This window comes from Capra hircus, chromosome 15 (assembly GCF_001704415.2).
Source record: "Capra hircus breed San Clemente chromosome 15, ASM170441v1, whole genome shotgun sequence".
NCBI classification, from domain to species: domain Eukaryota; kingdom Metazoa; phylum Chordata; class Mammalia; order Artiodactyla; family Bovidae; genus Capra; species Capra hircus.
Window position 1 is genome coordinate 64260054 of NC_030822.1, and position 24347 is coordinate 64284400.

The window sequence follows — 24347 nt, forward strand, 5'->3', positions numbered from 1 at the left end:
AATATTGGAGTTTCAGCTTCAGCATCACTCCTTCCAATGAATATTCAGGACTGATTTCCTTTACAATTGACCTGTTTGATCTCCTTCCAGTCCAGGGGACTCTCAAGAATCTTCTCCAACACCACAGCTCAAAAGCATCAATTCTTTGGAGCTCAGCTTTCTTTATGGTCCAACTGATATCCATATATGACTACCAGAAAAACCATAGCTTTGACTAGACCTTTGTCGGCAAACCTAGCTATTTTATGCTTTTCGTTGTGATGGTAAATGGAATTGTTTCATTAATTTCTCTTTATGATCTTTTGTTGTTAGTATATAGGAATGCAAGAGATTTCTGTGTATTAATTTTGTAGCTTGCAAATTTACTGAATTCATTGATGAGCTCTAGTAGTTTTCCAGCAGAAAGATGGCAGAATAGAAGGACATGAACTCATCTTCTCTTGCAAGAACTCCAAAATTACAACTCGCTGCTGAACAACCATTGACAAAAAAATGTAGAACACCACCATAAAAGGATATTCCACATGCAAGGGCAAAGGAGAAGCTCCAATAAGACAGTAGGAGGGGTGAAATCCCATTTAGAATCAAAACCCATACCCGCCAGAAACGCTTGGAGGGCTCAAACAAAACCTTATGTGCACCAGGGCCCAGAGGTCCCACAGAGACGAGTCAGACCTACCTTTGAGTGTTTGAGTGCTTCCTGTGGAGGTACAGGTCAGCAGTGGCCTGCCACAGGGACAGGGGCACTGGCTGCAGAAGACCTGGGTCATGCAGTGTTACCCACCATAGAGCCTCTGAGCAGATGACCTACAATCGCAGAACTATTATACCAAAGAAATTCTCACACTGCTGAGAAAGTTGTAGGACCCACAACAGATTTCCCAACCTGGGGATATGGCAAAGGGACGGAGAACCCCCAGGGAATTTGACATTGGAGGCCAGTGGGATTTGATTACAGAACTTCCACAGGACTGGGGAAACCTACTCTTGGAGGGCACAAACAAAACCTAGTGTGCACTAGGAGAAAGGAGCAGTGTCCACACAAGAGTCATACTTGCCTGTGAGTGTGCAGGAGTTTCCAGTGGAAGCTGGGTCTCAGTTTGGCCTCAGGCCAAACAACAGGGAGGGAAAACAGCCCCATCCATCAAGAGAAAATCAATAGAAAATTACATTAAAGATTTACTGAGCATGGTCCCATCAGAACAAATCCCAGTTTTACCCACAGTCAGTCTCTCCCATCAGGGAAGCTTCCATAAGCCTCTTACTGTTATTCAGAAAAGGCAGACAGAAAGAAAACCACAATCACATAAAATTAACCAAACTGATCGCATGGACCACAGCCTTGTCTAACTCAATGAAACCATGAGCCATGCCATGTAGGGCCACCCAAGATGGATGGGTCGTGATGGAGAATTTTGACAAAACATGGTCCACTGGAAGGAGAATGGGAATGGCAAACCACTTCGTATTCTTGCCTTGAGAACCCCATTAATAGTATGAAAAGGCAAAAAGATAGAACACTGAAAGATGAACTACCCAGGGTGATAGGTACCCAATATGTTACTGGAGAAGAGTGGAGAAATAACTCCAGAAAGAATGAAGAGATGGAGCCAAAGTGAAAACAACATCCAGTTGTGAATGTGACTGGTGATGGAAGTAAAGTCCAATGCTGTAAAGAAGAATATTGCATAAGAAGCTGGAATATTAGGTCCATGAATCAAGGCAAATTGGAAGTGGTCAAATAGGAGATGGCAAGAGTAAACAATGACACTTTAGGAATTAGTGAACTAAAATGGACTGGAATGGGTGAATTTAATTCAGATGACCATTACATCTACTACTGTGGTCAAGAATTCCTTAGAAGAAATGGAATAACCCTCATAGTCAACAAAAGAGTCCAAATTGCAGTACTTGGTTGCAATCTCAAAAAAGACAGAATGATCTCTGTTTATTTCCAATGCAAACCATTCAGTATCACAGCAATCCAAGTCTATGCTACTTGGATTCAGCAATCACTAATGCTGAAGAAGCTGAAGTTGAATGGTTCTATAATGACCTACAAGACCTTCTAGAACTAACACCAAAAAAATAATGTCCTTTTCATCGTAGGGGACTGGAATGCAAAAGTAGGAAGTCAAGAGATACCTGGAGTAACAGACAAGTTTAGCCTTGGAGTGAAAATGAAGCAGGGCAAAGGCTAACAGAGTTTTGCTAAGAGAACACACTGGTCATAGCAAACACCCTCTTCCAACAACACAAGAGATGACTCTACACATGAACATCACCAGATGGTCAATACTGAAATCAGATTGATTATATTCTTTGCAGTCAGAGATGGAGAAACTCTATACAATCAGCAAAAACAAGACCAGGAGCTGACTGTGGCTCAGATCATGAACTCCTTATAGCCAAATTCAGGCTTAAATTGCAGAAAGTAGGGAAAACCAATAGACTATTCAGGTATGAAAGTGATGTCGCTCAATCATGTCCGACTCTTTGCAACCCCACGGACTGTAGCCTACCACGCTCTTCCATCTATGGGATTTTCCAGGCAAGAGTACTGAGTGGGACCTAAATCAAATCCCGTACGATTATACAGTGGAAGTGACAAATAGATTCAAGGGATTAGATATGATAGGCAGATGCCTGAAGAACTATGGGCAGAGGTTCATGACACTGTATAGGAGGCAGTGATCAAAACCATCCCCAAGAAAAAGAAATGCAAAAAGGCAAAGTGGTTTTCTGAGGAGGTCTTACAAATAGCTAAAAATGAAGAGAAGCTAAAGGCAAAGGATAAAAGGAAAGATAAATCCATTTGAATGCAGAGTTCCAAAGAACAGCAAGGAGAGATAAGAAAGCCTTCTTCAGTAATCAATAAAAAGAAATAGAGGAAAACAATAGAATGGAAAAGACTAGAGATGTTTTCATGAAAATTAAAGATACCAAGGGAATATTTCATGCAAAGATGGGCAGATCTGGCAGATCTGGGCAATAAAGGACAGAAATGGTATGGACCTAACAGAAGCAGAAGATATTAAAAAGAGGTGGCAAGAATACACAGAAGAACTATGCAAAAAATATCTTCATGACCCAGATAACCACGATGGTGTGATCACCCATCTAGAGCCAGATGTTCTGGAGTGTGAAGTCAAGTGGGCCTTAGGAAGCATCACTACAAACAAAGCTAGTGGAGGTGATGGAATTCCAGCTGAGCTATTCAAATCCTAGAAGATGATGCTGTGAAAGTGCTGCAATCAATATGCCAGCAAATTTGGAAAACTCATCCGTGGCCACAGGACTGGAAAAGTCAGTTTTCATTTCAATCCCAAAGAAAGGCAATGCCAAAGAGTGTTCAAACTACTGCACAATTGCACTCATCTCACACGCTAACAAAATAATGCTCAAAATTCTCTAAGCTAGGTTTCAACAGTATGTGAACTGAGAACTTTCATATGTTCAAGCTGGCTTTAGAAGAGGCAGAGGAACCAGAGATCAAATTGTCAACATCCATTGAATCATAGAAAAAGCAAGAGAGTTCCAGAAAAACATCTATTTCTGTTTTATTGACTATGCCAAAGACTATGACTGTATGGATCACAACAATCTGTGGAAAATTCTTCAAGAGATAGGAATACCAGACCACCTTACCTGCCTCCTGAAAAATCTGTATGCAGGTCAAGAAACAACAGTTAGAACCAGGACTTGATCCAAATTGTGAAAGGAGTATGTCAAGGCTGTATATTGTCACCCTGCTTATTTAACTTATATGCAGAGTACATCATGGAAAATGCCAGGCTGGATGAAGCACATGCTGGAATCAAGATTGCTGGGAGAAATATCAATAACCACAGATATGCAGATGACACCACCCTTATGGCAGTAAGTGAAGAAGAACTAAACAGCCTCTTGATAAATGTGAAAGAGAAGAGAGAAAAAGCTGGGTCTAAACTCAACATTTAGAAAACTAAGATCATGGCATCTGGTCCCATCACTTCATGGCAAATAGATGGGGAAACAATGGAAACAGTGACAGACTTTATTTTCTTGACTCCAACATCACTGCAGATGGTTATTGCAACCATGAAATTAAAAGACACTTGCTGCTTGGAAGAAAAGCTATGACTAAACTTGACAACATATTAAAAAGCAGAGACATTACTTTGCCAAGAAAGGTTCATCTAGTCAAAGCTATGGTTTCCAGTAGTCTTGTATGGATGTGAGAGTTGGACCATGAAGAAAGCTGAGCACTGAAGAATTGATGCTTTTGAGCTATGATGTTGGAGAAGACTCTTGAGAGTTCCTTGGACTGCAAGGAGATCCAACCAGTCAATCCCAAAGGAAATCAGTCCTGAATATTCATTGGAAAGACTGATGCTGAACCTGAAGCTCTGATAGTTTGGCCACGTAATGCAAAGACTGACTCATTGGAAAAGATCTTGATGCTGGGAAAGATGGAAGGCAGGAGGAGCAGGGGATGACAGAGGATGAGATGGTTGTATGGCATCACCAACTGGATGGACATGAGTCTGAGCAAACTCCAGGAGTTGGTGATGGACAGGGAAGCCTGGTGTGCTGCCGTCCCTAGGGTCATAAAGATTCAGACGTGACTGAGCAACTGAACTGAACTGAGCTGAGTAGTTTCCTGGTGGTATCTTTAGAATTTTCCAGGTGTCATATTATGTCATCTGCAACAGTGACAATTACTTCTTCTCCAGTTTGGATTACTTTTATTTCTTTTCTTCTCCAATTGCCATGGTTTGGACTTCTAAAATTATTTTTTTTTAAAGTTCAAGGGTCTATATCCTTTTCTTGTTCCTGATCCTAAAGGAAATGCTTTCAGTTTTCACCAGTTAGAATGTTGTTAGTTGTGGGTTTGTTCTATATGGCCTTTATTATTTTGAGGTAGTTTCCCTCTATGCCCATTTTCTGGAGAATTTTTATGATAAATGGGTGTTAAATTTTGTCAAAAGTATCATCTGCATCTCTTGAGATGATCATATTGTTTTTAATCTTTACTTTTTAATATGGTATATCACATTGATTGATTTGCATATATTGAAGAATCATCACATCCCTTGGATAAATCCCACTTGATCTTGGTATACTATGCTTTTAATGTGCTGCGGGATTCTGTTTACTAGTATTATGTTGGGGATTTTTGCATCTATGTTCGTTAATGTTATTGGTCTATAATTTTCCTTTTTTGTGATATGTTTGTCTGCTTTTGTTATGAGGGTGATAGTGATAATGGCCTTATGGAATGAGTTTGGGAGTTTTTCTCCCTTTGTTATTTTTTGGAAAACTCTGAGAAGGATAGGTGTTAGCTTTTCTCTAAAAGTTTGATAGCATTTTCCAGTGAAGCTATTTGTTCCTAGACTTTTGTTTGTTGGAAGAGTTTTAATTATAGTTTTAATTTCATTACTTGTGATTGGCCTGTTAGTATTTTCTAATTCTTCCTGGTTCAGTCTTTGAAAATTGTACCTTTCCAAGAATTTGTTCATTTCTTCCAGGCTGTCAATTTTATTGGTGTATAGTTGTTTGTAGTAGTCTCTTATGATCCTTTGTATTTCTGCAAAGGATTCACTTGTAGTTTCTCCTTTTCCATTTCTAATTTTGTTGATTTGAGCCCTGTCCCTTTTTTGAAGAAGAAGAACTACCATTCTGATAGTGTGGGATATCTCATTGTGGATTTGACTTGCATTTCTGTAATGATTAGCAGTGTTGAGCACCTTTTCTTTTACATCTAAAAGAGCTAGAAAAAGAAAAACAAAACCCAAAATTAATAGAAGGAATGAAATCATGAAAATCAGAGCAGAAATTAGTGAAATAGGAACCAAAAAAAAAAAGAAAAAACCCCAGAAAAGATGAATGAAACTAAGAGGTGGTACTTTGAAAAAAACTAAGCTGATGACGCATTATCCAGACACATCAAGAGAAAAAGAGAGAGAGCTCTTTAAGGTCAATGTTTTCTAACTGATCTTCTGTCTGAATGATCTGTCCATTCTTGAAAATGGAGTATTAAAGTCCCCTATTATTAATGTGTTACTGACCATTTCTCTCTTTATATCCATTAATGTTTGCTTTATATACTTAAGTGTTCCTTTATTGAGTGTATTTATATTTACAATTGTTTTATATTCTTTTTGGATGGATCCTTTTTATCATTATGAATTGTCCTTCTTTGTCTCGATGCAGTCTTTGTTTTAAGGTCTATTTAGTCTGATATAAGTATTCCTACCTGACTTTCTTTTGATTTCCATTGCACATTTCTTTTTCCATCCCCTCTCTTTCAGTCTGGATGTGTCTCTAGATCTTAAGTGGATCTATTGCAGAGTCTTGTTTTGTATCCATTTTGTATCTGCCACCCTATGTCTTTTGATTGTATCATTTAGTCCATTTTCATTTAAAGTAATTACTCATAAGTATGTTGTTATTACCATTTGTTAATTATTTTCTGATTGTTTTTAGAGTTCTTTTTTGTTCCTTTCTTCTTTTGCTCTAATCCCTTGTGATATAGTGGCTGCCTTTATGTTATTTTGGGTTCCTTTCTCCTTTTTTGTTTGTGTATCTATTATAAGTTTTTGGCTTGTGATTACCATGAGGTGTGCATGTGTGTCTATACACACACACATTTAAAGATCTCTTAAGTTTGAAAGCATTTTAACAACCCTGAATTTGTACTTCTTACTCCCTTATGTTTAATGCTTTTGATATATTTTACAGCTTTTTTTTACATTCCTTAACTCCTTAGTGTTAATTGAGATATTTTGCCACTTTTGTCTTTTATCCTCCCTACTACCTAGTAGTAGTTGATCTACCTTTACTATGCATTTATCTTTAAGAATGAGATTTTTCCTTTCATAATTTTTATACTTCTTTCATAGCTTTTATATTTCTAGTTTTTCCTTAGAGTCCTTCTAACATTTATTGTAAAGTTGGTTTAGTGATGCCAAACCTCTTTAGCTTTTGCTTGCCTGTAAACCTCTGTATCTACTTAAAATTTGAATGATAGCATTGCCAGGTGGAGTAATCTTGGTTATAGATTTTTTTCTTTTATCACTTTGAATATATTGTGCCACACCCTTCTGGCCTACAGAGTTTCTGCTGAACAGTCAGCTGGTAGTTTTATGGGCAATCCCTTTCGTGTAACTAGTTATTTTCCCCTTCCTGCTTTTAAGGTTCCCTTTTATCCTTAATTTTTGCTATTTTAATTAAAATGTATCTTGTAGTGGACCTTTTAGAGTTTATCTTATTTTGGACTGTCTATCTGGTCCCATCACTTCATGGGAAATAGATGGGGAAACAGTGGAAATAGTGTCAGATTTTATTTTCTGGGGCTCCAAAATCACTGCAGCTGGTGACTGCAGCTATGAAATTAAAAGATGCATACTCCTTGGAAGGAAAGTTATGACCAACCTAGATAGCATATTCAAAAGCAGAGACATTACTTTGCCAACAAAGGTCTGTCTAGTCAAGGCTATGGTTTTTCCAGTGGTCATGCATGGATGTGAGAGTTGGACTGTGAAGAAGGCTGAGCACCAAAGAATTGATGCTTTTGAACTGTGGTGTTGGAGAAGACTCTTGAGAGTCCCTTGGACAGCAAGGAGGTCCAACCAGTCCATTCTGAAGGAGATCAGCCCTGGGATTTCTTTGGAAGGAATGATACTAAAGCTGAAACTCCAGTACTTTGGCCACCTCATGCAAAGAGTTGACTCATTGGAAAAGACTCTGATGCTGGGAGGGATTGGGGGCAGGAGGAGAAGGGGACGACAGACGGTGAGATGGCTGATGGCATCACTGACTCGATGGACATGAGTCTGAGTGAACTCCAGGAGATGGTGATGGATAGGGAGGCCTGGCGTGCTTCGATTCAAGGGGTCGCAAAGAGTCGGACTCGACTGAGCGACTGAACTGAACTGAACTGATGCTTCCTGAAACTTGATGTCTGTTTCTTTCCCCAGGTTAGGGAATTTTTTTACCTATTACTTCTTTAAATAAATTCTCTGCCAATTTCTCTCCTTCATCTCCTTCTGGGATCCCTATAATGCAAATGTGAGTATGCTTCATGTTGTCCCAGAGATCTCCTAAGCCATCCTTATTTTTTTTTTCCTTTTTCTCTGTTCAGCTTGGCTGATTTCCACTACCTTGTCTTCCTTAAATGTTTGGTTGAATTCACCCATGAACTCATATAGGCATGGTGTTTTCTACTTTGAAAGGTTAATTAATGGTTCAGTTTCTTTAATAGATATTGATCTATTCAGATTGTCTATTTCTCCTTATGTGAGTTTTGATAGGCTGTGTCTTTCAAGGAATCAATCCATTTAGTTTAGGTTATCAAATTTTGGGGCATAGAGTTGTTCATATTTGTTTATTATCCTTTTAGTGTCCATGGAATCAGTAGTGATGGCCCATCTTTCATTTCTGATATTAGTATTTTATATACTCTATCTCTCTCACTGCTGCTGCCCAGCATCACAGGACAGAATGAGTATCATACAGTGTATTACTAACCTGGAGAAAGATCAAAATTCAAAATTAGTAGTATGGTTTCTACTGAATGTATATCACTTTTGCACCCATCATAAAGATGAAAAATTGTAAGTCAAACCATCATAAATCAGGGAACATGTGTGTGTGCATGTATTTAATTTTTTAGTTAGAAAATTATGCAAAACTGATGTTGTCTTTCAGGCTGAACAATTTAAGATAGCATCTGTTTTTTCATCTGACTTAATATAATCAGAAGACAGGTTGGGGACCAAGATTTTTTTTCTCTATTTTCCATTTGATGTGGGGAACTAAATTTTAGAAGACCAATTATATACAAATCTTGCAAAATTTAAACATGGATTTTTTATTTAAAATCAAAAGCTAGCTAGGAAATGTCAGCTGGCATTAAACTCAGATTCACTAGTCACATTTTTTTCTCCGAATCTACCTAGAGTGGAAGTGAAAGTCGCTCAGTGGAGTCTGACTCTTTGTGACCCCATGGACTATACAGTCCATAGAATTCTCCAGGGCAGAATACTGGAATAGGTAGCCTTTTCCTTCTCCAAGGGATCTGCCCAAACTAGAAGATAATATTTAATATGAAAATCATATATTTAAGGTGTTTAAAAAAAACGCTTCTGTATGATGACTATAAATCACCTGGCACTTAAACTTTTACATTACATACGCAGGAAACATAGTTTGGTATCATTTTCCTAGTTATCATGTAAATTGTTTTACTTATTGAGTATCTATAAAAAAATAAATTCTGAAACTTTCTAATTTAAAATTAACTATTTGAGGTTTATTCACTTCATCTATTTCAGAAGTAATCAATATTCAGTAGCTATTTAATATAATAGAGTGAGAAATTATGAACTGATATATAGAATGTTGAAGACTAATTTTTTTTTATAGGCAGAACTTCTAGATGCTGCTGCTGGTATTAATGTACGATTCAGATTAGGTGGTGTAAGTATGAATACATTCTTACTTAGTATTATTAAAGCATATTTATATGAAATTTAAAAGATGTAATTTTTAAAAACATAGACCATTTTCCTAATTAAATTGATATGGTTCTTTTAATTTTTCCATCTACAGGTTAAATTTCCACCTGCAATATACTATAAAATTTTCACTCACAGACATATTGAAGATCTGTGTGCTAATAGCCCTAGAGACTACACAAAACTTCCAGCAAAACATACATCTCATATTAAAAGTGATGTTCTTCAGGAAGAGGATTACAGTGGCTGGTATCGTCGTATAGAGAACAATGGCTGGAGGCCTGTTTATGAGACAGTAAGAACAGATAAATATTAATAATTTTTTATGTTATATGCTTAGAAACCTATCTGTCTTTCTGAAAGTTAATTTTCAGATTTTTAAAAATAATAAATTCTAATAATTTAACTGATAAAATTTGCTTAACTACTCAGGGGTGAGTAGTATACTTCAAGATTCAGCAATATATCTTTTTTTTTAACATCTACTTCTGTTTTTAATAATAAGCTTTGAGTCTAGACCATCTTTAGATACTCTCTGGCACTCAGCAATTACCTATTTTTATAATAAAGCAAATCTGAAGATGTTATTGACTCTAATTAATCCTTGGACAAGAAGTGGGTGTTCTTGAGACTAATATCCCATTTTCTCTACAGAGCTTGTAACAGCAGACCCTAGTAGGAAATCACTTGGGTTTTCACGGTGTTGGAAAATATAACATGTATTTATATGAACTGAATAGAATGATTTTAAATATACATGATTTCTAATGCATATATGTGATTTGAGAATTTTTATATAAACATGTTTGTTTAATCTTCTTTTTGTGGAAATAATTTTCATCCAAGGATATTTGTAAACTTATATTTTAAAAGTTAACATTATCTGGTTTGATAGTTCTGGATGTTTGTTTATATGGCTCAAGTATCTTCATTCAATTCCCTCAATCTCTGATATACAGATTGTAGAATGTGATGTATTGGATATACTAAGCATGAAAAATGATCAAAGTGTGAATTCATTCATTCAGTCAACAAATTTTACTGCATACCAGTCAGATGTATGGCATTTTACTAGATTCTTAAGAAGCAATGGTAAATAAAAATATTCCTCTGCTCAAGAAGTTTGCCTTTTAATTAAGGAGAGAGTCAAGTAAACAGGATATTTCAGTACAGTGCTTTAATAGGGCAAATTCAGAGTGTTGTGAGGGATAAACTCTCCTCTTTGTTATTTAATGTGTATGTGGTGAGGGAGGAGGAATGAACTGAAAATAGGAAAACAAGCAACCAGCTAGTATAAAGCATCATACAGGGGAAATCATGAAGTCTTAGGATACAATGGTGAAACTTCTGTATTCTTGGAAGGTGCCCATATTCCTTGAGAATTTGTTGTTATTGTTCAGTTGCTAAATTGTGTCCAACTCTTTGTGACCCCATGAACTGCAGCATGCCAGGCTTCCCTATCCTTCACTATCTCCCTGAGTTTGCTCAAGCTCATGTCCATTGAGTCAGTGATGCCATCTGACCATCTCATCCTCTGTCATTGTCTTCTCCTCTTGCCCTCAATCTTTCCCAGCATCAGGGTCTTTTCTTTTCCAGGAAGTTGGCTCTTCCCATCAAGTGGCCAAAGTACTGAGGATTAGAGTCTTCAAAAGTCAGTAGCACCTACTGGTCAGCTCTGTTCTTATGAGAAACTAAAACAGTCGTAGAATATGTCTATTCACTTATTCACTCAACAAATACTTATTAAATACTACCTCAGTACACTAATCTTAAAAGGGTCTATCCTCTTCTCTATTTCTATCTTGGTATATTCCTACTGAATACACAGAAGTTCTTATTTATAGTCAGATAACCTCACAATCAGTAATTTAATATTTTGTGTATTCATTTTTCATTTCTCAATAGTTTTGGAGTCCTACTGAAAATGTGATTGTGGGAGACAAAAAGGAAAGTGAATTCCATTTCTCCAAACTGAAGAGAAGGCAAGATATGGAAAAGAAAAGAAAAATTAGAAAAATAGAATGGATGCAGCAAATGTAAGTTGATGAAATACTTAGAATTATTAAAGAAGTATATAGTTATTTTCAAAAATTGCTATCACTAGTAAAAATAACTACATGTTATTTTAAAAATAAGATGAAAAATTAGTCATTTTTTAAAAATACAATGAAAGCAAATATTTAATAAATGCTTGCTAGAGACTGTTAATATCTAAGATATAAGTGGAAAAAGACAAAGTCTCTTTGACCTCAAGGACATCAGAATCTTTTGCCACATGAGATGAAAATCAGCATTTACTTTTATGTATGAGATTAATATGACCTATTCACCAGGCATAGGCATTCCCTGGTGGCTCAGATGGTAAAGAGTCTGCCTGCAATGCAGGAGAACCAGGTTCAATCCCTGGGTTAGGAAGATACCCTGGAGAAGCAAATAGCAACCCACTCCAGTATTCTTGCCTGGAAAATCCCCTGGATGGAGGAGCCTGGCAAGCTATAGTCCTTGGGGTCACAAATAGTTGGACATGACTGAAGCAACTTTACGACCTACTAGAAAAGGTCAGTTTTCATTCCAATTCCAAAGAAAGGCAATGCCAAAGAATGCTCAAACTACCGCACAATTGCACTCATCTCACATGCTAGTAAAGTAATGCTCAAAATTCTCCAAGCCAGGCTTCAGCAATACGTGAACCGTGAACTCCCTGATGTTCAAGCTGGTTTTAGAAAAGGCAGAGGAACCAGAGATCAAATTGCCAACATCTGCTGGATCATTGAAAAAGCAAGAGAGTTCCAGAAAAGCATCTGTTTCTGCTTTATTGACTATGCCAAAGCCTTTGACTGTGTGGATCACAATCAACTGTGGAAAATTCTGAGAGAGATGGGAATACCAGACCACCTGACCTACCTCTTGAGAAACCTGTATGCAGGTCAGGAAGCAACAGTTAGAACTGGACATGGAACAACAGACTGGTTCCAAATAGGAAAAGGTGTACATCAAGGCTGTATATTGTCACCCTGCTTATTTAACTTCTATGCGGAGTACCTCATGAGAAATGCTGGACTGGAAGAAACACAAGCTGGAATCAAGATTGCCGGGAGAAATATCAATAAGCTCAGATATGCAGATGACACCACCCTTATGGCAGAAAGTGAAGAGGAGCTAAAAAGCCTCTTGATGAAAGTCAAAGAGGAAAGTGAAGAAGTTGGCTTAAAGCTCAACATTCAGAAAACGAAGATCATGGCATCCGGTCCCATCACTTCATGGGAAATAGATAGGGAAACAGTGGAAAGAGTGTCAGGCTTTATTTTTGGGGGGTCCAAAATCACTGCAGATGGTGAGTGCAGCCATGAAATTAAAAGACACTTACTCCTTGGAAGAAAAGTTATGTCCAACCTAGACAGCATATTCAAAAGCAGAGACATTACTTTGCCGACTAAGGTCCATCTAGTCAAGGCTATGGTTTTTCCAGTAGTCATGTATGGATGTGAGAGCTGGACTGTGAAGAAATCTGAGCGCCGAAGAATTGATGCGTTTGAACTGTGGTGTTGGAGAAGACTCTTGAGAGTCCCTCGGACTGCAAGGAGATCCAACCAGTCCATTCTGAAGGAGATCAGCCCTGGGATTTCTCTGGAAGGAATGATGCTAAAGCTGAAACTCCAGTACTTTGGCCACCTCATGCAAAGAGTTGACTCATTGGAAAAGACTCTGATGCTGGGAGGGATTGGGGGCAGGAGGAGGAGGGGACGACAGAGGATGAGATGGCTGGATGGCATCTCTGACTCGATGAAAATGAATCTGAGTGAACTCTGGGAGTTGGTGATGGACAGGGAGGCCTAGCGTGCTGCGATTCATGGGGTCGCAAAGAGTTGGACACGACTGAGCGACTGAACTGAACTGTACTGAACTGAGACTTACTCTATACCATTCTCAACCTTTTTTTTTGTCCCCAAAAGAAACTGACATGTAAGGATTACACTAAAAGGCATTCTGGACCTATCTAACAGATATTAAGAGCAAGTCTCAAAGGAATCAAATCATATCCAAGTTTACTTGACAGTATATAAGAACAGTGGAGAAAGGAATGGCAACCCACTCCAGTATTCTTGCCTGGGCCATCCCACGGACAGAGGAGCTCGGTGGCCTACAGTCTGGGTAGTTGCAGAGAATCAAACAGGACTGAACAACTGACCACACACCACATACATACAAGAACAAAGCCCCCCCCCCCGATATTTAAAGGAATAAAAAAAAACTTCGATACTCAAAATCATGTAAAATTAACAATGTCTACCATGTAGTAATCAATTGCCACACATTCAAAGAGGCAGGAAAATAGACCCCTGAGAAGAAAAAATAATATCAGCTAACTCAGCAAAGCACCATAGCCGACTCATGTCAAATGTATGGCAAAAACCACTACAATATTGTAAAGTAACTAGCCTTCAATTAAAATAAATAAATTAATTAAAAAAATAAAATAAAAAAGTAGGAAAACTTCAGATAGCTAAAAGCCGAAGAAGAAAAGTGATTCTAAGTAAAAATCTAGATCCATACAAGAATGAAGAACACCAAAAATGGTCACTGTGTAAGTAAATGTATAGAACTTTTCTTCTTACTACTTAAACCTCTTGAGAAAAGGGAACCCTCTTACAGTGTTGGTGGGAATGCAAACTAGTACAGCCACTATGGAGAACAGGGTGGAGATTCCTTAAAACACTGGAAATAGAACTGCCTTATGACCCAGCAATCCCACTGCTGGGCATACACACTGAGGAAACCTGAATTGAAAGAGACACGTGTACCCCAATGTTCATCACAACACTGTTTATAATAGCCAGGACATGGAAGCAACCTAGATGTCCATCAGCAGACGCATGGATAAGAAAGCTGTGGTACATGTACACAATGGAGTATTACTCAGCCATTAAAAAGAATGCATTTGAATCAGTTCTAATGAGGTGGATGAAACTGGAGCCTATTACACAGAGTGAAGTAAGCCAGAAAGAAAAACACCAATACAGTATACTAATGCATATATATGGAATTTAGAAAGATGGTAACAATCACCCTGTATGCGAGACAGCAAAAGAGACACAGGTGTATAGAACACTCTTTTGGACTCTGTGGGAGAGGGAGAGGGTGGGATGATTTGGGAGAATGGCATAAAAAACATGTATAATATCATATATGAAATGAATCGCCAGTCCAGGTTTGATGCATCATACAGGATGCTTGGGACTGGTGCACTGGGATGACCCAGAGGGATGGTACGGGGAGGGTGGTTGGAGGGGGGTTCAGGATGGGGAACACATGTACATCCGTGGCAGATTCATGTTGATGTATGGCAAAACCAATACAATATTGTAAAGTAATTAGCCTCCAATTAAAATAAATAAATTTATATTAAAAATAATAAAAAAATAAAAAGTAATTAACTACTGAACTACACACTTTAAAATAGTCAAGGTAAATAGTTAAGATGATAAATTTTATGTTGGTTTTACCACAATTCTTTAAAAGATAGGTATTACATTTTTATACTGCAAAGTAATGAGCTAATATTCATGATGTTGCCAATCAAGTTATACTAAAGTTCCTGATTCCATAATTATATTCCTTTTCTCTTATATTGAAAAACTTCATCAAACATGATATAATTACTGGACTTCCCTGGTGGTGCAGTGGATAAGAAATGCCTGCCAATGCAAGAGACACAAGTTCTTTCTGGACACCCTGGTCCAGAAAGATTCCACATGCCGTGGTGCAACTAAGCCCATGTGCCATAAATACTGAGCCTGCATTCTAGAGCATGCAGGTCACAACTGTTGAGCCTGTGAGCTGCAACTACTGAAGCCTCTGTACCCAGAGCCTGTGCTCCACAACAAGAGAGCCACGGCAATGAGAAGCCCACACACTGCAACAAAGAGTAGCCCCTGCTGGCCGCAACCAGAGAAAGTTTGCCTTAAGTGGACAATAAATTAGTAAAAGCTATAGAAGCTATAGATATAAGCATCTGAATGCAGAGTTCCAAAGAATAGCAAGAAGAGATAAGAAAGCCTTCCTCAGTGATCAATGCAAAGAAATAGAGGAAAAAAACAGAATGGAAAGACTAGAGATCTCTTCAAGAAAATTAGAGCTACCAAGGGAACATTTCATGCAAAGATGGGCTCGATAAAGGACAGAAACGGTATGGACCTAACAGAAGCAGAAGATATTAAGAAGAGGTGGCAAGAAGACACAGAAGAACTATACAAAAAAGATCTTCACGACCCAGATAATCATGATGGTGTGATCACTCACCTAGAGCCAGACATCCTGGAATGTGAAGTCAAGTGGGCCTTGGAAAACATCACTACGAACAAAGCTAGTGGAGGTGATGGCATTCCAGTTGAGCTATTTCAAATCCTGAAAGATGATGCTGTGAAAGTGCTGCACTCAATATGCCAGCAAATCTGGAAAACTCAACAGTGGCCACAGGACTGGAAAAGGTCAGTTTTCATTCCAATTCCAAAGAAAGGCAATGCCACAGAATGCTCAAACTATTCCACAGCTGCACTCATCTCACATGCTAGTAAAGTAGTGCTCAAAATTCTCCAAGCCAGGCTTCACCAATATGTGAACTGTGAACTTACAGATGTTCAAACTAGTTTTAGAAATGTCAGAGGAACCAGAGATGAAATTGCCAACATCCACTGGATCATCTAAAAAGCAAGAGAGTTCCAGAAAAACGTCTATTTCTGCTTTATTGACTATGCCAAAGCCTTTGACTGTGTGGATCACAATAAACAGTGGAAAAGTCTTCTAGAGATGGGAATACCAGACCACCTGACCTGCCTCTGGAGAAATCTATATGCAGGTCAGGAAGCAATAGTTAGAACTGGACATGGAACAACAGACTGGTTCCAAGTAGGAAAAGGAGTACGTCAAGGCTGTATATTGTCACCCTGCTTATTTAACTTCTATGCAGAGTACATCATGAGAAATGCTGGACTGGAAGAAGCACAAGCTGGAATCAAGATTGCTGGGAGGTATATCAATAACCTCAGATATGCAGATGACACCAGAAAGTGAAGAGGAACTAAAAAGCCTCTTGATGAAAGTGAAAGAGAAGAGTGAAAAAAGTTGGTTAAAGCTCAACATTCAGAAAACGAAGATCATGGCATCTGGTCCCATCACTTCATGGGAAATAATGGGGAAACAGTGGAAATAGTGTCAGACTTTATTTTTTTGGGCTCCAAGATCACTGCAGCTGGCAACTGCAGCCATGAAATTAAAAGACACTTACTCCTTGGAAGAAAAGTTGTGACCAACCTAGATAGCATATTGAAAAGTAGAGACATTACTTTGCCAACCAAGGTCCGTCTAGTCAAGGCTATGGTTTTTCCATTAGTCTTATATGGATGTGAGAGTTGGACTCTGAAGAAAGCTGAGCACTGAAGAATTGATGCTTTTGAACTGTGGTGTTAGAGGAGGCTCTTGAGAGTCCCTTGGACTGCAAGGAGGTCCAACCAGTCCATTCTGAAGGAGATCAGCCCTGGGATTTCTCTGGAAGGAATGATGCTAAAGCTGAAACTCTGATAATTTGTCCACCTCATGCAAAGAGTTGACTCATTGGAAATGACTCTGATGCTGGGAGGGATTGGGGGCAGGAGGAGGAGGGGGCAACAGAGTATGAGATGGCTGGATGGCTCACTTACTCTATGGATGTGAGTCTGAGTGAACTCCAGGAGCTGATGATGGACAGGGAGGCCTAGTGTGCTGCAATTCATGGGGTTGCAAAGAGTCGGACGTTACCGAGAGCCTGAACTGAACTGATAGAAGGTTGGAGTAATACTATCAACCAACCTGACATAATTGGCATTTATAGAGCACTGAACTCAACCAGAGAAAACTAATTCTTTTCAAGGGCACATGAACAACCTTCACCAAAATACACCATAATTCTGGGCCATGAAGTAAATATCTACAAATTTAAAAGAATTAAAATTATACAAAGAAAGTTTTCTAATCATGATGAAAATAAAAATAATTTAAAACAGAGTAAAATAACAGAAACATTTTTTGATTTCTGAAAAACCTCCAAATATTTGGATATTAAACAGCATATCTTCAAATAATCCATAAGTCAGAGAAGTCACAGAAGAAACTTGAAAATATTTTTGGTTTAGTAAAAAATGAAAAGACTACATACTAAAATTGTGGGAATGCAGCTAAAGAAGTACAGGAAAATTTATATCATTTTCTATGAGACTAGTGTTATCAGATAAAAAATTACTCAAAGTATATGAGGGAAAAAACTACAAAAAATAAGAAACCAATGTTCTCTCATGAACACGATAATAAGTAACATTATAAACAAGTAGAGCTTATCCTTGAAATACAAGATTGTTTTAACATTTGGAAATCAATCAATGCAAGTCACCAAATTAGCAGACTTAACAAAGAAAACTGGATATGATGACCTCAAAAAGATACAGATAAAGTATTTACAAAAGTCTAGCTAACATTTGTAATTAAAATTCTTGGCAAATAGATGAGAGTAGATGAGAATAGATGAGAGCCTCCTCAACTTGATGAAAAGCATCTATGAAAAACCTGCAGCCAGCATGATACTTAACGGGGAGTGGCTGAATGCTTTCTCTCTAAAATTAGAAACAAAGATGTTTGCACTTACTACTTCTTCACAACATTGCACTGGACATCCTCTTTAGCGCAATAACGGTGGCAGGATGGAGTGGTGGGAGAGACACTGAGACTGGAAAAGAAGAACTAAAATAATCTTTATTCACAGTTGACATGCTAATCTGAGGTCAGTGATATTTCTCATGGCAGTCTTGATTCCAGCTTATGCTTCATCCAGCCTGGCATTTCACGTGATGTACTTGCATATAACTTAAACAAGCAGAGTGACAATATACAGCCTTGATGTACTCCTTTCCCAATTTGGAACCAATCCATTGTTCCATGTCCAGTTCTAACTATTCCTTCTTGACCTGCATACAGATTTCTCAGGAGGCAGGTAAGGTGGTCTGGTAATTTCCACCTCTCTAAGAATTTTCCACAGTTTGTGACCCACACAGTCAAATGCTTTAGCATAATGAAGCAGAAGTAGATGTTTTTCTGGAATTTTCTTGCTTTTTCTATGTTCCAATGGATGTTGGCAATTTGAAATACTGGGCTGGATGAAGCACTAGCTGGAATCAAGATTGCTGGGAAAATATCAATAACCTCAGATATGCAGATGACACCAGACTTGTGGCAGAAAGTTAAGAAAAACTAAAGAGCCTCTTGATGAAAGTGAAACAGGAGAAGGAAAAATCTGGCTTGAAACTCAACATTCAAAAAACTAAGATCATGGCATCTGGTCTCATCACTTCATGGCAAATAGATGGGGAAACAATGGAAACGATGACAGACTTTATTTTGGGGGGCTCCAAAATCACTGCAGATGGTGACTGCAGCCATGAAATTAAAAGACGCTTACTCCTTGAAAGAAAATCTATGACCAACCTAGACAGCATATTAAAAAGAAGAAACATTACTTTGCCAGCAAGGGTCCGTCTAGTCAAAGCTATGGTTTTTCCAGTAGTCATATGTGGATTTGAGAGTTGGAATGTAAAGAAAGCTGAGCACCGAAAAATTGATGCTTTTGAGCTGTGGAGTTGGAGAAGACTCTTGAGAGTCCCTTGGACTGCTGTGGCCAACTAATATGACGAACTGGCTCATTGGAAAAGGCCCTGATGCTGGGAAAGATCGAAAGTAGGAGAAGGGGATGACAGAGGATGAGATGGTCGGATGGCATCACCGACTCAATGGACATGAGTCTGAGCAAGCTCTGGGAGTTGGTGATGGACAGGGAAGCCTGGTGTGCTGCCATCCATGGGGTCACAAAGAGTCAGATACAACTGAGCAACTTAACTAAATTGACATGATCATCTAAATACAGAATTCAAAGGAATCTACTAAAAAGCTACTGAAATTAACAGGTGAATTTATCAAGGTTGTAAGATACAGAAACCAATTGTATTGCAGCAAACATTTAGAAATTAAAATTAAAAATTTACAGTGGCATCAGCAAATATGAAATACCTAGGCATAAATTGTAGGAGAAATCTATATGACCTGTACACTTAAAAGTAATAAACACTGCCGATAAAACTTAAAGACTTAAACAAAGAGCTGTAAGATATTCATGGATCAGAAGACTCAATATTGTTAAGATCAGTCTTTCCAAATTGATGTATATAGTCAATGTAATCATAATAAAAAATTCCAGCTGGTTTTGTGTATGTGTGTGTGTGTTTGTGTATGTAACTTGACAAACTGACTTGAAAACTTGCATGTAAATGCAAAGGAACTAGAATAGTCAAAATAATTTTGGAAAAAAATTGGAGAACTTACATTAGCTGATTTTAAGACATTATAAAACTACTGTAATCAAGATGTGATATTGGCATAAAGATAGACATGCAAATCAATGGAACAGAATAGAGAGTTGAGAAATAGACCTAAACGCATGTTGTTGAGTTTCAATACATATACCAATGCAATTTTATTGGTAAAGGATATTCTTTTCAACAAATTGGATACTCAAATGGAAAGAAATAAATCTTGATCTTTATCTCACGTTCGCTAAGTTGTGTCCAACTCTGAGACCCCATGGACTAAGCCTGCCAGGATCCTCTGTCCATGGGATTTCCCAGGCAAGAATACTGGAGTGGGTTACCATTTCCTTCTCCAGGGGATCTTCCCTACCAAGGGATCAAACTTGCATCTCCTGCCTGGCAGGTGGATTATTTACTACTGCACCACCTGGAGCCCTCTCACCATATATAACTTAATTTGAAAAATGTCATAGATCTAAATATAAGAATGAACACTATAGTGCATACAACTCAATATCTAAAACACAAACAATCCAATCAAAAAATGAGCAGATCTCTATAGGCATTTCTCCAAAGCCATACAGAGGGCCAATGGGCACGTGAAAATATGCTCAGTGTTGCTAATTATTAGAGAAATGCAAATCAAAACCACAATGAAGTATCATTTCACACATATCAGGATGGCAATCATCAAAAAGTCTACAAATAGTCAATGCTGGAGAGAGTGTGTTGAAAAGGGAGTCCTCCTAACACTATTAGCGGGAATGTAAATTGATGCTGCTACTGTGGTAAACAGTAAGGAGATTCCCTAACAAACTAAACATATAGCTACCATATGATCCAGCAATCCCATAATTCCTGGCCATGTATGCAGCAAAGACAGAAATGCTAATTTGAAAGAATACATGTATCCCAATGATCATAGCACCACTATTTACAATAGCCAAGACATGGAAGCAACCCAAGTCCCCATCAATAGATGATTGGTTTAAGAAGATGTGGTATATATCTATATGTGTGTGTTGGCTCAGTCCCTCATTTGTGTCCAACACTTTGCGACTCCATGGACTGTAAACTGCCAGTCTCTTCTGTCCATGGAATTTTTCAGGCAAGAATACTGGAGTAGGTTGCCATTTCCTACTCCAGGGGATCTTCCCAACTGGAGGATTGAACCCATGTCTTTTGCGTCTCCTGCACTGACAGGTAGATTCTTTTCCACTGTGCCACTGATTTGTATGGTATATGTATATGTATATATACGTGTATATGTGTGTATATATATATATATATATACATATATATATATATATATATATATATATAATGGAATATTAGCCATAAGAAAGAACAAAATAATGCTATTTGCAGCAACAGGGATAGACCTGAAAAGTATACTGAGTGATGTAAGTCAGATAGAGAAAAGACAAATATTACATGATATCACTTATATGTAGAATCTAATAATAATACAAATAAAACTATGTACAAAACAGAATCAGACTCACAGACATAGAAAACAATCTTACAATTACCAAAGGAGAAAATGTGGGGAGGGATAACGTAGGATAATGGGATTAACAGATACAAACTATCTGTATATCTATATCTATAAAATATCTATATAATATTTATATAGACACAATATTATACATTAAATAGATAAGTAACAAGAATTTACTGTATAACATAGGGGAGCATATTCAATATCTTATAATAATCTATAATGCAAAATAATCCGAAAAGTATGTATTTTTCTGAAAAAAAAAAAAAAACATAAAATAAAAGCACTTTATGAGACCTTAACAAAGTGAGTGTTAACACCATAAAATATCCAAAAGTAAGCAAACAAGGAAACCTTAGTGTCTATGGGTCTGGCAAAGATTTCAGAAGTAGGACTCAGAAAGCATGAATTATAAAAGAGAAGAGTGTTAAATCGCATTTCATCAATGTTAAAAGCTTTTGCTTTGCCAAAGACATTTTTGCAAAAGTAAAAATGCAAGTCACAGACAGGAAGAGAACATTTGCAAAATATGTACATGATAAAAGTCTTGTAACTAGAATATGTAAAAAACTCAAAATTTAGTGATAAGAAGACAACCTAACTTTAAAACGGGCAAATGATCTGAACACTACCAATGAATATACAGATAGCAAATAAGTACAAGGGACTAATGACAGTCATCAGTAGTCATTAGGAAAGTACAAACCAAAACTGTAGTGAGAAAACATTATACAACCACTAGAATGGCTAAAATAGTCTGTCCTAGCAATTTTTGGCATGGATACAGAGCAAATGCAAATTAGTACACCTACTTTGGATAACAGTTTGACAGTTTTTTTTAAAATTTTACAAGTTAAACACACATCTACCATTTCATCCAGCCATTCTACTCAGTTATTTGCCCACTAGAAATAAAACATATGTCTATAGAAAGATGGTAATACAAGTTCATAGCAGCTATATTTGTAATAGCCCCAAACCAGAAACAACCCATCAACCTAAATGTCAGTGGATAAACAAATTGTGATGTATCTACACAAAGGAATACTACTTGGCAGTACAAAGAATGAACTATTCATATATAAAAGGATGGATGGACCTCAAAATAGTGATGCTGAATAAAAGCAATCAATTGAAAAAGAGTACACAAATGATTTGATTTATATCAAATTATAGAAAATACAAACAAATCTAGAATGACACAAAGCAGATCAGTAGTTATCTGAAGATGAGGGAGGGGGAAAGGGGGCAGGGAGGATACCAAGTACCACAAGAAACTTTGTGGGGTGATGGATATGTTCATTTCTTTTATTATAGTGACAGGTTCACCAGTACATACTTTCCAAAACTCTTCAAATTGTACAGCTTAAACACAGTTTATTAATTATCACTTATGCCTTCTCAGTTCACACTACACTGTGAACTGCCTATATACCCCAGACTATGGGTTCTACAGGGATGGTTATGCCCTTCTAGCTTACTGTTGCAGAGGAAGCAATGGCAACCCATTCCAGCACTCTTGCCTGTAAAGTCCTGTGGATGGAGGAGCCTGGTGGGCTGCAGTCCATGGGGTCGCTAAGAGTCGGACCTGACTGAGTGACTTCACTTTCACTTTTCACTTTCATGCATTGGAGAAGGAAATGGCAACCAACTCCACTGTTCTTGCCTGGAGAATCCCAGGGATGGGGGAGCCTGGTAGGCTGCCATCTATGGGGTCACAGAGAGTCAGACACAACTGAGGTGACTTAGCATCAGCAGCAGCAGCATGCTCAATAAGCTGTAAAAAATGTTTAAAGAACATGTTCAGGCAATCAGAAGATTTCCATGGAGTACTCTTTCATCTCCTGTGGTTGCAGGGTTAGCTGGAGGCAATCCAGGTGCAATTAAAGGGTCACAAAACTACAGTGCTTGCAGTATAACCAGAAAACTAAACAGGTCTTGTGCAATAAGCTAAGGGCATTATTGGGGAAGAAGTGGGATGAGACCTAGGTGGGGATATTTGGGCAGACATAGACAAGGCTTGAGGAGCTTCAGCCTTCAAACTCTCCTGTTGGTGGAGGAAACTCCTCCTCCGTGTTTTGAGGGAACCAGCCCTTTTCTGCATAAAGTCCTTTCAATGATTGTACCTGGCTCAGTTGCCTCACACACTTGTGCTGATTCTGCTTAGGATTCCCCCACAACCATTTCCTCATTGCCTCCAGCCCACAATGAGATTTATATCTCAGGACACAGAGAGGTACAAGGTCTACTCCAAGAGGAGCTGCTGCTGCTGCTGCTAAGTCACGTCAGTTGTGTCTGACTCTGTGCGACCCCATAGGCGGTAGCCCACCAGGCTCCCGTCCCTGGGATTCTCCAGGCAAGAATACTGGAGTGGGTTGCCATTTCCTTCTCTACCAAAAAGAGGTAACTTATTTATAAACCAAAGAGTTCTGAGAATTTACCAATCTGTGTTGACAAGAGCTCAGGAGGATGTGTGAAAGCGGATTCTATGGTGTTCAAGAGTTGATTGGGCTGAACTTATTGATATGACCACACTCACATGAGATTAGGGATTTAATATGTTGGCTTGAGTATCCAGAAATGATGTTCAGGAAATTCCCTGGCTGTCCAGTAGTTAGGACTCCACACTTTAACCTCAGGGGGCACAGGTTTGATCCCTGGTTGGGGAACTAAGATCCTACAAACCATGTGGTGCAGCCAAAACAAACAAACACATTTTAAAAAAATAACCAGAAATAGTGTTTACATTGGCCTTACAAAGCCTGAACTCAGTCAAAGCTCTACAGTTGCAAAATGCCTGAACTTCTCTAGTACTCTGTAGAAAAGGACTTCTAAAGGCTTGGGAGGGGAAAGCATATGTTTGTTCCTTTTTTGTGCAATCTGCTCAACCACCCACTAGCTGTAACCCCAGGGGGTCACAGAGGAAATGCTCTTCATCAAATCATTAAGAAATGAGGGGAG

The 24347-nt window shown here is 38.1% G+C and overlaps 1 protein-coding gene across 1 annotated transcript in view; it reads left to right on the forward strand.

Moving 5' to 3' along the window:
• Positions 1-24347, forward strand: part of C15H11orf65 (chromosome 15 C11orf65 homolog) — a 97431-nt gene that overhangs the window by 42167 nt on the left and 30917 nt on the right. The window contains exons 4-6 of the mRNA XM_018059831.1: positions 9409-9462; positions 9595-9795; positions 11406-11536. Of these exons, the coding sequence (XP_017915320.1) occupies positions 9409-9462; positions 9595-9795; positions 11406-11536 (386 nt within the window). The remainder of the gene's footprint in view (positions 1-9408; positions 9463-9594; positions 9796-11405; positions 11537-24347) is intronic.